The sequence below is a fragment of the Chiloscyllium plagiosum genome, unplaced genomic scaffold, assembly GCF_037043375.1.
Source record: "Chiloscyllium plagiosum isolate Xiang-an unplaced genomic scaffold, Cpla_swu_hap1 HiC_scaffold_20, whole genome shotgun sequence".
Taxonomy (NCBI): Eukaryota; Metazoa; Chordata; class Chondrichthyes; order Orectolobiformes; family Hemiscylliidae; genus Chiloscyllium; species Chiloscyllium plagiosum.
The window spans coordinates 44,041,593-44,054,584 of NW_028270158.1; the positions used below are offsets into that span (position 1 = coordinate 44,041,593).

At 41.5% G+C, this 12,992-nt stretch overlaps 2 protein-coding genes and 1 long non-coding RNA gene across 7 annotated transcripts in view; 2 read left to right on the plus strand and 1 right to left on the minus strand.

Moving 5' to 3' along the window:
- The window catches only part of eef2k (eukaryotic elongation factor 2 kinase), a 64,408-nt gene extending 61,624 nt beyond the window's left edge, over positions 1–2,784 (plus strand). For all 4 annotated transcript variants that reach the window (XM_043711408.2, XM_043711410.2, XM_043711411.2 and 1 more), the window contains one exon: positions 999–2,784. In XM_043711408.2, coding sequence (XP_043567343.1) covers positions 999–1,108 — 110 coding nt within the window. In that variant the 3' untranslated portion in view covers positions 1,109–2,784. The remainder of the gene's footprint in view (positions 1–998) is intronic.
- LOC148146607 (uncharacterized) overlaps positions 1–7,470 on the minus strand; it is a 43,887-nt gene extending 36,417 nt beyond the window's left edge. The window contains exons 1-2 of the long non-coding RNA XR_015760580.1: positions 7,359–7,470; positions 4,631–4,789 (exon numbers count right to left, since the gene is read on the minus strand). This is a non-coding gene — a long non-coding RNA (uncharacterized LOC148146607). The remainder of the gene's footprint in view (positions 1–4,630; positions 4,790–7,358) is intronic.
- polr3e (polymerase (RNA) III (DNA directed) polypeptide E) overlaps positions 7,442–12,992 on the plus strand; it is a 70,061-nt gene continuing 64,510 nt past the window's right edge. Inside the window, exon 1 of one of the 2 annotated variants that reach the window (XM_043711413.2) lies at positions 7,442–7,519. The gene's annotated coding sequence lies outside the window, so the exon portion shown is untranslated. Of the gene's footprint in view, positions 7,520–7,658; positions 7,757–12,992 lie in introns of those variants that run through there. The other variant, XM_043711412.2, reaches the window with a different exon arrangement.

A 12,992-nucleotide genomic window follows, 5' to 3' on the forward strand; every position in this document is an offset into this window, starting at 1 on the left:
TGGGATATTTTTGATAAATTGAATGGTCTGTTTGCCCAGATTGGTAGACAGTGTTATAATCACCCAACAGCATCTTTTAAGCGAGAAATGGAGTCAGCATTTCAGGTGATGACCCTTTACCTGACCTAGAGGATTCTGGAGGTGAACAGTTTTTAATTGGATGCAGAAGTAGGAAAATTTAAGGAGGGATGCAGCATGTAAGTGGCCAAAATTACAGAAATTGATTTTAATACAAAGCGAGAGAGTGTGATGGTAAGACAGGTTAATAGGAGGTGAAAATGCTTACAGTACTATGAATTGTTTTAAATAATGTTGCTGGACTGAATTAACCTGCTGGTAGTTAGATTAAACTCACTGTTCAGGCTCTTAATGCTCTTGTCACCTTGCTCATGCCATGATCATGACACCCGTTGATTTCCAGGACACTAGTCAATTGAAGTTAGGTGTTAAACTGCAGTTGTTGAGCCTGTCTCTTCCCCCATAGCTTAACCCTTTTTTTCAACATGTGTTTCTGAGGTGCAGTTTCATATGCATTGACCGTTCATTTCTGACTTTTCTATACGAGAAATCTAAACTTTGAAACAAGTACTTTTAATCAAACTGTTTGGATGTGTGATGATATCTGGGGCAGTTGACATTTGAATCTGTCCTTCTGGCCCAGTGTAGTATACTGCAGCACAAGACTCTCTGCTCTGGTCTTTGATAGTGAGGTTGTTCACATTGGGAGGGCATGACAGCTAAATCTCTTTTTATCCTTAATGACTAGGTGGTGCAGTGGTTGAGTTCCTGCCTCTGAGGCAGAAGGACAGGATTCAAGTCTCACAGTGAAATAACATTTCTGAACATGTTATTTGAAATGTCTACTCATTTAGAGAATGTCTGATGCCATTTCAGGAACTGCGGCACATGGTGAATTGAATTGGGATGAGAATGATAAGAGTCTGTCAGTGAATGTTTACCTGTGTTTCATGTTGTTATTTGCATGGTCCTGTGTTTAGGAGACCTCTTCACAGAAGCAGCAGACGCAGCAATGGCGGACATGAAGGGCAGACTCGCGAACCAGTACTACGAGCGGGCAGAGGAAGCTTGGTCCATGATGGAGGAATAAATTTTTGACCTATGCACAGCTGATTGTCAGTCTTTTTTTTAAGTTATTGTTTACTAAATGTCAAATGTCTTCCTTTTGTGTCTGTATGAAAGTTTAGAATTTATTCTGTATTTTTACTATTGCAATGAACGATCTTTATGAATGATCTGAAACAGTGCAAACTCAGAGGGATGCACACCCTCCCTCTGTCCTGCACTATTCTGATTCTTAAAATGTTTTGTGTCTGTGTTAATCTGCATTAGCTGCTTGTGGTATTATTATTGCAAGTGTCTGGCTGAATTTAGCAGCACTTTTTATATTTTTTGAGAATGCCAGGGATATTTGCAAGTAGGATTTTGATTGTTGATCTGATGCTGCCCTTTATGATTATTAGTTTAAGAAAAGCACCTTTGTGTTGTTCCCTTCATCATCCTTCATAAAAAGGAGGCACTATAGCAGACTCAAATACTTCAGTTGTGTTTACAAACTGTGATGGTGGGGGTGAATGTGTGCAGGACAGATGTACGTTAAAGCGCACTCATTATAAAATCATGTTTGTCTAACCTGGATTTGCTGACAAACGCACAACAAAGTGACACATCTGGCTGAATAACAGCATTGTGTCTATCATTAGTTTACAGATGCCTTTACTGCTTCTGTCTGCAGAACAAAGAGCAAAAGCTCCACGATAGACTTTATTGTCCCTTGGACCCCATCCATCTCTGCTTAATACTTATATACTGTACTTTAATGTAATCACGCACCTCCGTGCACTCTAGATAATTAACTAGCTTAAGGTGCAATGGCTATAATGTATCCAATCTTTTTGTGGCATCAGTGTGTCTTGGGTGCTATTGGTTAAGGGAGAAATGTTAGTCAAAATATTGGAAGAGCTGTTTTCATTTTTTTAAAAAAAATATGCCAGGGAATCATTAATGTTGGCAGACAGGCAAAAGACCTCAGTCTAACAACTCACCTGAAGATATTCATCCAGCAGCAGAAACATCCCCTCGTGCAACACAAAATTGCCCCATAACCAAAGAGCTGTAAGGTGATCAAGGCAACTTGTGCCCATTTCTGGGTTAAGCAAGGTGCTGAAAATTCAATTTCTCTTGCAGTAGCCGAAGAAGTCCTATGGTCATTGCTTTATAATGAAGTTTTCTACCCCATTAAATGGCCCAGTGCTGTTTGAGCCCTGCAATGCCCCAGCCTGTTTATTCGAAATCATCATTGAATGACCTAACAACTATAATACCGAATAGAAAAATAATGTATTTATCTCTGTGATTTTGCCTATGTAATTGCAAATGCCATGCAATATTTCATTTATGAAGTACCATATTCCAAGAAAGCATGAAGATTTTATTGAACCGTTTAAAAAAAAATGTATATTTTTAAAATAAAAAGGCAATGACTAACTACTTGCTTTACAACTAACACAACTGACTGAAATACAGTGATGGCTATTAGCAGATGATGATGACATAGGACTGTCCCTTTTGTGAATCAAAAAATAACAGTCTAACATTTTCCATGAAATATTATGTAAAATGTTACCATATTCTTAGCTTGGCACCATGGATTATATAATGACTGCTGTGCATTCTTATAAATAAGCAGGTGCTAATGGTTTACACAGTTTTCAATGTGTAATGTGAATGTGCTTAGCAAGAATAAATTCTTTTTTATTGTTTTAACTCTGAATTTATTGAAATATGCTTGTTAAAATTGAAAAAAAAAGGATGTTTTAAAGATAAATATAAAGTTACAATATCAACATTGGTCCTATAGTGTGTTTAGGTTTGGGGGTTAATGCAAAATGAGATGGCAGATTAATTGAACTAATATTTTGTACTGTAGAGGATCCAAGTAATATCTCAAATAGCTACACATGAGAAAATGTGAGGAAGAGATGAACTCTGGTTAAAAATTGCAATCATCAGAGAAATTATACTGAGCAAACTATTGGAGCTATGGGTTGACAAGTCTCTGAGTCTTGATGGAGTTCACCATTGGGTCTGAAAAAAAAAGGGGCTGGTGATGCTTTTTAATTTTCCAAAATTTCTTAGATTTGGGTAAAGTACCATTCCAATGTAAAATAGTGAAATTGTCGTCTTTTATTCAAAGAGAGAGACAAAGCTGGAAACAACAGGCCAATTAGCTTAACATCTGTTATTGAAATGATGTTAGAAGCTGTTATTACAGACACTATAGCATGGCACTTGTAAATGTTAATCAGGCAGTCATGAAAGGGAAAACATGTTTAACCAATGCGAATTTAGAGAAGATTTGTAGCTCAGGTTGTAAGTTTGCTTGCTGAGCTGGTAGATTTGTTCTCAGACATTTCATCACTATGCGAGGTAACATCATCAGTGAGCCTCATATGAAGTGCTGGATTTCTGTGCTACTTGCATTTTGTGTCTTGGTCTGTTGTGATGGGTGATATCCCACTTGTTTAGACTTAAACAAGAAGACATGACATGCCGGGAGACTCTAGCCTTCCTGCCATGCATTAGACATCTCTGAGATGACTACCACACTACTCTGGCCCACAATCATACCACCATACTGAAGCAGCTTCTGATAAATTTATAGGACCCCATACCAACAACCAGCAAAATGAATGTCATGTACAAAATACCCTGCAAGGACTGCAACAAACATTACATTGGACAGACGGGTAGGAAACTAGCCATCAGGATACATGAGCACCAACTAGCCACCAAAAGACATGACCAACTATCACTAGTATCCATACACACAGATGAAGAGGGACATCAGTTCGACTAGGATAATACGTCCACACTTGGACAGGCCAAACAAAGAGATGCATGGGAACTCCTAGAGGCCTGGCATTCAAACCGGAACTCCATTAACAAACATATAGAGTTAGATGCCATTTACCAATCCATCAGAAAAAGAACCGACCAAGACAGACGCAAGTGGGACAATACCAGTGCTTCTGCAGAGGCTCACTGATGATGTTATCTAGCATGGTGAAGAAACATCTGTGAACAAATCTGCCAGCTCAGCAAGCAAACTTACAACCTGATGTTTAACCAATTTACTTCCTAAAAGGACTTTACTAATGTGTTTTGAATAAAGGGGAATCAGTGGATGTAATATATTCTGGTTTCCAGAAAGCATTTGACAAGGTGCCACATCAAAGATTATTGCCGAAAATACAAGCTAAATATTTAAGGATAACATTGATGCAAGTAGAATACAGGCTGGCTAAGAGGAAACATTAGAAATAAATAGATAATTTCTGCTTGGCTAGATGCAAAAGGTGCTTTACACAGGGTTCAATGCTGGGACTTCAATTTTATATAATACGTATAAACAACTTTGATGAAGGGACCAAAGATATGATTGCTGAATTTGCTGATGCCAAAGATAGGAAAATAAATTGTGAAGAGTATATAACGGAGTCTAAAAAAGAGTATAGATTGAGTGGGTAGGCAAAGGGCTGGCAAATAGTGTATAATATGGTAAAGTGCAAAAGTATCCATTCAACAGGAAGAATAAAAAGAAGCATATTACCTAAACGGTGAGAGATTACAGACCTCCGATGCAGACGATTCTGGGTGTTCGAGCTGTTATGGTCCTAGCTGATCCCTATTATTGGATGAGTCAGACCCCAGACTTAAATCTGGCTTGATAGATGATATTTTGTTTTCATTTTAAGGAGGTGGTCTTTCACTGAAACATTAACACAATGTTACAAATGTTGTAAATGTGACTTTAATTCCTACACTGGAAAAGTTAATAGCTTCTTTATAGCCCTCATCATTATACCTGACCTTAAACATACTCCATTTCGAATAATCTCTTCAGTGTTATCTGAACATTTCTGCTTTGGGATTATTACTAACTAGTTACTCTAAGATAAATGGGTTTTGCTGTATTCATCCCTTCTCAAGAGCATAGCTCTATACAGCTGTCTCCATTCAAGGACTTCACAAAGCTTACCAAAATAAAATAAAACTATTACGTTATGGGTGTTTCCCTTACACTTTTAAAAAGAGAAATTCCTAACAGAGCTTTACCTTGCTAATTTGTAAAGCATCCTAAGCTAAACAAAAGCTGAAAAGGTGTTGCTGGAAAAGCGCAGCAGGTCAGGCAGCATCCAAGGAACAGGAGAATCGACGTTTCGGGCTTATGCCCGAAACGTCGATTCTCCTGTTCCTTGGATGCTGCCTGACCTGCGCTTTTCCAGCAACACATTTTCAGCTCTGATCTCCAGCATCTGCAGCCCTCACTTTCTCCTCTAAGCTAAACAAAAGTCCATTTTTGTTGCCAAGATAGCTTTAACAAACTGTCTTTAAAAAAAACATGACTACAAAAATATTTCCAAGTTAATTATTAAACAGACACGCAGAGAACTGACGTGTCAATAACCCAAACTGAAAAGAAATGATACTTTAAATATCTCTAAATCACAATTTATATCATGCCTCCTCCCCCGTCACCCTCAAAGAAGACTGACAATGTATTCATAAGATGTAGAAACAGAAATAGGCCATTTGGCTCATCATATCTGTTCCATTCAGTGAGATAATGGCTGATCTGATAATCATCATCTCCAATTTCCTCATTTATCTCCATAATCATCGATTCTCAGCCTTGACTAAATGCCTCTGAAAGGCATTTCATTATTCAACACATTAATTTGTCATTAATTCAATATCATACAATAGTAATAACATGGAGACAGTGAGGACTGCAGATGCTGGAGATCAGAGTCTAGAGTGTAGTACTGGAAAAGCACAGTGGGTCAGGCAGTGTCCAAGGAGCAGGGGAATCTACATTTCGGGCGTAAGCCCTTTGTTGGGAATGAAGCTTGTGGGTCGGGGCTGAGAGATAAACGGGAGGGTGTGGGGTTTCGGGAAAGGTAGCTGAGAAAGCGATAGGTGAATTAAGGTGAGGGAGAAGGTGATAGGTCAGAGGGGAAGTGATGGACAGGTCCGGAGGGCAATGCTGAGTTGGAGGCTTGGGACTGGGATAATGTGGAGGGGAAATGAGAAAGCTGTTGAAATCCACGTTTATCTCGTGTGGTTGCAGGGTCCCAAAGCGGACTATGAAACATTCTCCCTTCAGGCATCAGGTGGTAATGGTTTGGCGGTGGAGGAGGCCCAGGACCTGCATTCCTTGATGGAGTAGAAGGGGGAGTTCAATAGTAATAACATGTTAAGATAAAATATATTTAGTTACACTGCAACTATATTTCAAGTCCAATATGCATCTTTGGGTTCCAAAGAAGAATTTGAAACTTTAAATATTTTTCCCTCTATGGATGGCAGACCGCCTGAATTTCTCCAGCACTTTGTTTTTACTTCAGCCATTCTCTCAGTGAATTTTAGAGAATTCCAGCATTTATGTTTCTTCAATATTGCTGGGTCAAAATTGCTGGAACTCCCTATCAACACTGCGGGTCTACCTACAGGTCAATCTGCTTTGTTAATGCGAATTCGCTATAATGCGATCAACAAATTGGAGACACTTATAAAGCATATATTGGTTATAAAAAGATTCCAGCCCCATTAGTTAAAATGGTGCTGCTTTTACACGACTTTCTTATAACGCAGGATTGCAACAGAAGGGAACTACAGTGTTACAGCATTGACTGGAACTGACTATTCTAAATGAGCAGCAGTGGTTCAAGAGAGTGGCTCACCACCAGCTTCTCCAGGGCAATCGAAGACAGACAATAAATGCTGGATTCATCAGCTATACCCCCTTCCTGCGAAAAAATAAACTTCAAAACAAACAAAAGTTTCTCTATCACATTCCTAAACGCCTTCCTGCAACTATTACCAGAGTTCAGAATTTCCCCATCAGTTCTGTTCTTCTGATGGAGGGGGTCACTGGAATCGAAACTCTAAATTTCTCCAGCATTTTTTGTTTTTGTTTCAGATCTTCAGCATACACATCTGTCTGACTTATAACAGCTGGGGGTTGTGCTTTCTCCCTTGTGGATGTTGCGCTGTCTGCAAAGTGGAAGGTGGGTGGTTGGCTGTGTGTACATGTAATGTGGTCCTCTGACCGCTAGGGGCTCGAATGCCTATGTAAAACCCTCCGGCAGCCAGCGGATCGAGGAGCAGGTGTAAAGCAGTCATCTGGCCGCCAGGAGGATCCAATGTACAATTGTAACGTGGTCCTCCGGCTGCAATATGGGATGGTGTCTCTGAGTCGTCTGGTCCTCCTGTCGCCAGTGGACCGAGTAAAACCATGTAACGCGGTCCTCCGGCCGCCAGATGGGATAGTGTACCTGTGTAGACTGGTCCTCCGACCGCCAGGGGGCCCCCGGGGTATCCATGTAACGAGGGGGATTGATGATATGAGTCGGACCCACGTGTCGGCTTCATGGTTGCTGACCGTTTCATCCATTTCACCGGCACTGCCTGAGGGAACGGGCGGCTGGGGAGAGTGGTGAGTACCGGGGCTGGGATCGTGGGCCTGGCCAGGCCACAGTTGGCGTTAAGTCAGCAGCCTCGGCCTGGGGTTTAGATGGTTCCCTGTGATGCATCGGCTTCTGACCGGCCTCTGTTTCTCACTCTCTCCGGTACAGGCCGGCTCCTGGGACCTCTATCTCCCAATGAGGCCGCCCCATCCCCGTGGTGTAAGTGGTCAGCGAGGCCAGGAGTGCCCCTCGGGTACCGGCACCAGGTAAGGCAACAGCCGGCCTGTCAGGATGGAAGGGAGCGGCTTCCGGCGCCCTGTCTGTGGTCGCAGCAGCTTGTTGCCCTCTCATTGCATCAGATGGGGCCGGCTGTAGAATGGGAGTGTGCAGCCTGACAGCAAGTCGCAACCTCAGCAAGATGAGGACAGAAACCTTAGTGTTCCAAAGCTGATGAGTTAAATAAATGTGGTCACCATGGTAATGTAGGAAACCCAGCAGTTAAACACGTACACAACAAGAGCCCTCAGGCAGCCATAATATGGTTAAAGCGAGATATTCTATTTTAGTGATTTTAATTGAAAGGTAAATGTTGCTCAAGATATCAGGGACAACGCCTTCCATTCTTTTCCTTAAATAGTTCTTTTGAAAGGTTTGGCCTCTGAAAGGTGATTTCTCAGTCTTCTCCAACAGTGCAGCATCATCACAGTATTGAACCTCCTATAATGTAATGCTCCCCAGTACTATTCCCTGGCATTTACAGCACTAGGATTGTCATTTGGTTTTTTACGTTGGTCAAGTCTGTGGAGTGAGTTCCTGACTCAGGCAAGACTGCAGCCACAAACTTACCTGTAACTCCCTGATCAGTCATTAACTAAATGAGAGCAAAAAAACTTCTCTCCTTTTCTGTGATCTTCAATTACAGGATTGTTAGCTGCTTTTCTATTTCCAAGAGTCATTCAGTGCAGTCTACAATCAATGTACTTACTGCATGATGTTTGTCAACTGTAAATACCATAGCTCTCAGAGCAGATTATGTAAATATAGCTATTATAATATTCTTGGTCTGATTATACTGGTAAATAATATTTGCAGAGCCTGAGGTAAGCAAAATATCAACATTATGAGCTACAGGGAGAGGCTGAACAGGCTGGAGCTGTTTTCCCTGGAGAGTCGGAGGCTGAGGGGTGACCTTATAGAGGTTTACAAAATTATGAGGGGCATAGATAGGATAAATAGACAAAGGCTTTTCCCTGGGGTTGGGGAGTCCAGAACGAGAGGACATAGGTTTAGGGTGAGAGGGGAAAGATATAAAAGAGACCTAAGGGGCAACTTTTTCACGCAGAGGGTGGTACGTGTATGGAATGAGCTGCCAGAGGATGTGGTGGAGGCCGGTACAATTGCAACATTTAAGAGGCATTTGGATAGGTATATGAATAGGAAGGGTTTGGAGGGGGATATGGGCCGGATGCTGGTGGGTGGGACCAGATTGGGTTGGGATATCTGGTCGGCATGGACGGGTTGGACCGAAGGGTCTGTTTCCATGCTGTACATCTCTATGACTCTATTTAGGAAATATCTTACTATGGCTTCATCTTGTCCTGAGGCTGCAACGGAGAGTAAGATCATGTGACATTGCATCACCTTTTATTAACATATCACATTCAGACATACTTTATTCCCCCCGTTTCTGATTTAACCTATCATTCAACTCCCTGTTCCTTCCCCAGGTCTCTGACTTCACCTCTTCCTTTGGTAAATGAAATCTGCCATTTTTTACCTCAGAGTTATAGAAGTGTACAGCGTGGGAAAATGCCAGAGGTGGCAACTTCCAGGTCTGCCATGTTAGGTGCGCATAAGCGATCTCATTCATAGACGAGCAGGGTCTTATCCAGCACCTGTGTCAATATTTATCCCTCAGCCATCATATAATATATATTAGAATCATAGAGATATAAAGCATGGAAACAGAACATTCGGTCCAACTTGTCCATGCCAACCAGATATCCTAAATTAATCTAGTCCCATTTACCAGCACTTGGCCCATATCCTACCAAAACTTTCCTATTCATATAGCCATGCAGGTACCTTTTAAGTGTTGTAATTGTACCAGGCTCCACCATTTCCTCTGGCACCTAATTCCATATGTGCACCACCCGCTGCGTGAAAACATTGTCCCTTAGGTCCCTTTTATATTTTTCTCCTCTCACCTTAAACTTATGCCTTCTGGTTCTGGACTCCCTCACTCCAGGGAAAAGACTTTGTCTGTTTATCCTATCCGTGCCCCTCATGATTTTATAAACCTCTACAAAGTCACCCCTCAGCCTCCGACACTGTAGGGAAAACAGCCCCAGTCTATTCAGTCTCTCCCTGTAGCTCAAACCCTCCAACCTTGGCAACATCCTTGTAAATCTTTTCTGAACCCTTTCACGTTTCGCAACATCCTTCCTATAGGCAGGAGACCAGAATTGCAAGCAGTATTCCAAAAGTGTCCTAATCAATGTCCTGTATGGCAGCAACATGACCTCCCAACTCTTGTACTCAGTGCACTGACCAATAAAGGCAAACATACCACTAGCTGCCTTCACTATCTTATCTACCTGTGACTGCACTTTCCAAGGAAGTATGAACTTGCATGTCAAGGTCTCTTTGTTCATCAACATTCCCCAGGACATCACCATTTAAGTGTGTAAATCCTGTCTTTCCAAAATGCAACACCTTACATTTATCTAAATTAAACTCCATCTTCCATTCCTCGGCTCATTGGCCCGACTGGTCAAGGTTCAGTTTTACTCTGAGGTAGCCTTCTTTGGTATCCAGTACACCACCTATTTTGATGTCATCTGCAAACGTACTAACCATACCTTCTATGTTCACATTCAAATCGTTTATATAAATGACGAAAGGCGGTGGACCCAATGGCATACCACTGGTCGTAGGCAGGCCTCCTGTCTGAAAAGCAACCGTCCACCACCACCCTCTGTCTTCTACCTTTGAGCCAGTTCTGTATCCAAATGGCTAGTTCTCCCTGTATGCCATGTGATCTAACCTTGCTAACCAGTCTACCATGAGGAACTGAAGTCCATAAAGAGCACATCCACCGCTCTGCCCTCATCAATCCTGTTCTTTATTTCAAAAAACTCAATCAAGTTAGTGAGACATTATTTCCTATGTGCAAAGTCATGTTGACTATCCCTAATTAGTCCTTGCCTTTCCAAATACATGTAAATCCTCAGGATTCCCTCCAACAACTTGTCCACCACCAATGTCAGGCTCACCGATCTATAGTTCCCTCGTTTTTCTTTACACCTTTCTTAAATAATGACACCTTATAAACAACTTCCTGTGTTCCAGCACTTTGCTTGCGGCTATTGATGATACAAATATCTCAGCAAGGGGCCCAGCGCTCACTTCCCTAGCTTCTCACAAGAGTTCTAGGGTACACCTGATCAGGTCCTGGGAATTTATCCAACTTTTACCTGGTCTAAGCTGAGGGAGGCATGGTGGCTCAGTGATTAGCACTGCTGCCTCACAGTGCCAGGGATCCAGATTTAATTCCAACTTTGCATGTTCTCCCTGTGTCTGCCGTTATTGCCTTTGTTCAGGTGTTCCGGTTTCCCCCCTCAGTCCAAAGATGTGCAGGTTACGTGGGTTAGCCATGTTAAATTGCCCATAGTGTCCAGACATATATAGGTTTGGTGAATTAGCCATGTGAAGTGGAGCATTAAAGGAAAAGGTAAAGGGGTGGGATGGTCCTCCAAGGGTCAATGTGGCCTCAATGGGCCAAATGGCTTTCTTCCACATTGTAGGGATTCTATGAATGTGAACCCATCCCACACTGCTGTGGTTGACTCATTATATCTCCTCTGAAATGGCCTAGCAAACCACCCAGTTCAAGGACAATTTAGGATAGACCTGGTAAGTTTTGAGATCCCCTAGTTGCCTTAATGGAATGTAAAATATTTTGTTTTCGTGATTAAAAAATGCCTTTTGTGGCAACTGGATAGAAGCTTTAATGGGGAATGTCAAAATTTTATTCTATTTTCTGTAAAGTCTAGACTGAACAGTATTAGGTTCTGGATCAGTGGTGCTGGAAGAGCACAGCAATTCAGGCAGCATCCGAGGACAGGCAAAATCGACGTTTCGGGCAAAAGCCCTTCATCAGGAATTAGTCCTCTTGTACTCAGAATAAAGTTTATTTTTGCAAAAATGAAAATTTGGGACAGAGAACAAATACTGAATTTGCCAGTGACATCCATATTTTATGGAAAAGTAAATAGAGTTTGTATTTTCAGACTCTATTACTGTGAGGACATATTAGTCTACCTGAATGTGTTGTCAGCTCATTTCGAGGAGATTGGGAATTTGAGATTTCTTATGGTCGCTTGGACTGTGCTGGGTAGAAGGACAATTGTTGATTCTGGTTCAGTAATTGGACTTGCATGTGGACCTCTCAATGAACACAGAATCTCCTATCTGTTTGGTTGTGTTAATGACTACTCCAACTGTGTAGAACTTGATTCTTTGTAGAAACTAGTGCTGGAGTATTTGGTTGAACTGTGCCATTTTTGATTTGAATAAGACAGGGCCATCGATGAGATGTCTGTTTCAATTGTACACAACACGCTTGCTCGCAAATCCAAATTGGCTCTCCTGGTTGAAGGTCTCGAAGATTGTGTGCTGTTTCACACTTATCAGAGTTTTACATCTGACTGGAACAATACTTGTCCTGTTTCCCCTTCACTTTTCAAGTTGTCATCTTTGTACTTGTTGCATGAATGGATGTGGGAGAGGAGGGAGCTGATTTCTTGGTCGTCTTCCTGTGAGAAGTTCATGTGGAGTTAAAACTATTCTGGAGTGAAGATGAACAAGGGTTTAACAGTGTACATTTAATATCATAGTTCTTGGCTTCAGTGTTTTCACTATACATGCTCCTCATTCAGTATCAGTGTTAGCTTAGGGATATCTTGATGAGCTTGGAGTATGGACAAAACCATATGATGTTGTGAACTCTTTGAAATACTCATTCTAAACTCTGTCTGAGAATACAAGGTCTGCAATTCAATGTGTTACAAAAATCTTGTTCAATGATGTGACACTGCAGTTGCTTGATTTTTATCCATCTGGAATAGTAGTTTGCTACTGTCAAGAATATTTTGCCTCTAGTTTGACGTGCATCCTAAAAGATTCCGATTATTTGATTGAAAATGAAAATGGCATCAACAGTTCTCTTGTCCTCTGAAGAATAGCACAAACAATACAGCTCCATTTCACTCTTTTAATGGTTGAAGGGAGACCTAACCATCAAACAGAATATTTCACTTTGGCTTGGCATTATGATACCCAGATGCTGTTAGTGCAGTTGTTGTAGTATAATGAGACTCAAGAATGTTGGAATAACCGAACTCCTATTGTAAAGATTGTCCATCTTCTCATAAATTATCCCCTACTCTGAGGTGTCTCTCTGTTGATGGCGCTGTCTGAGAATGGGATTGTGCCACAGGG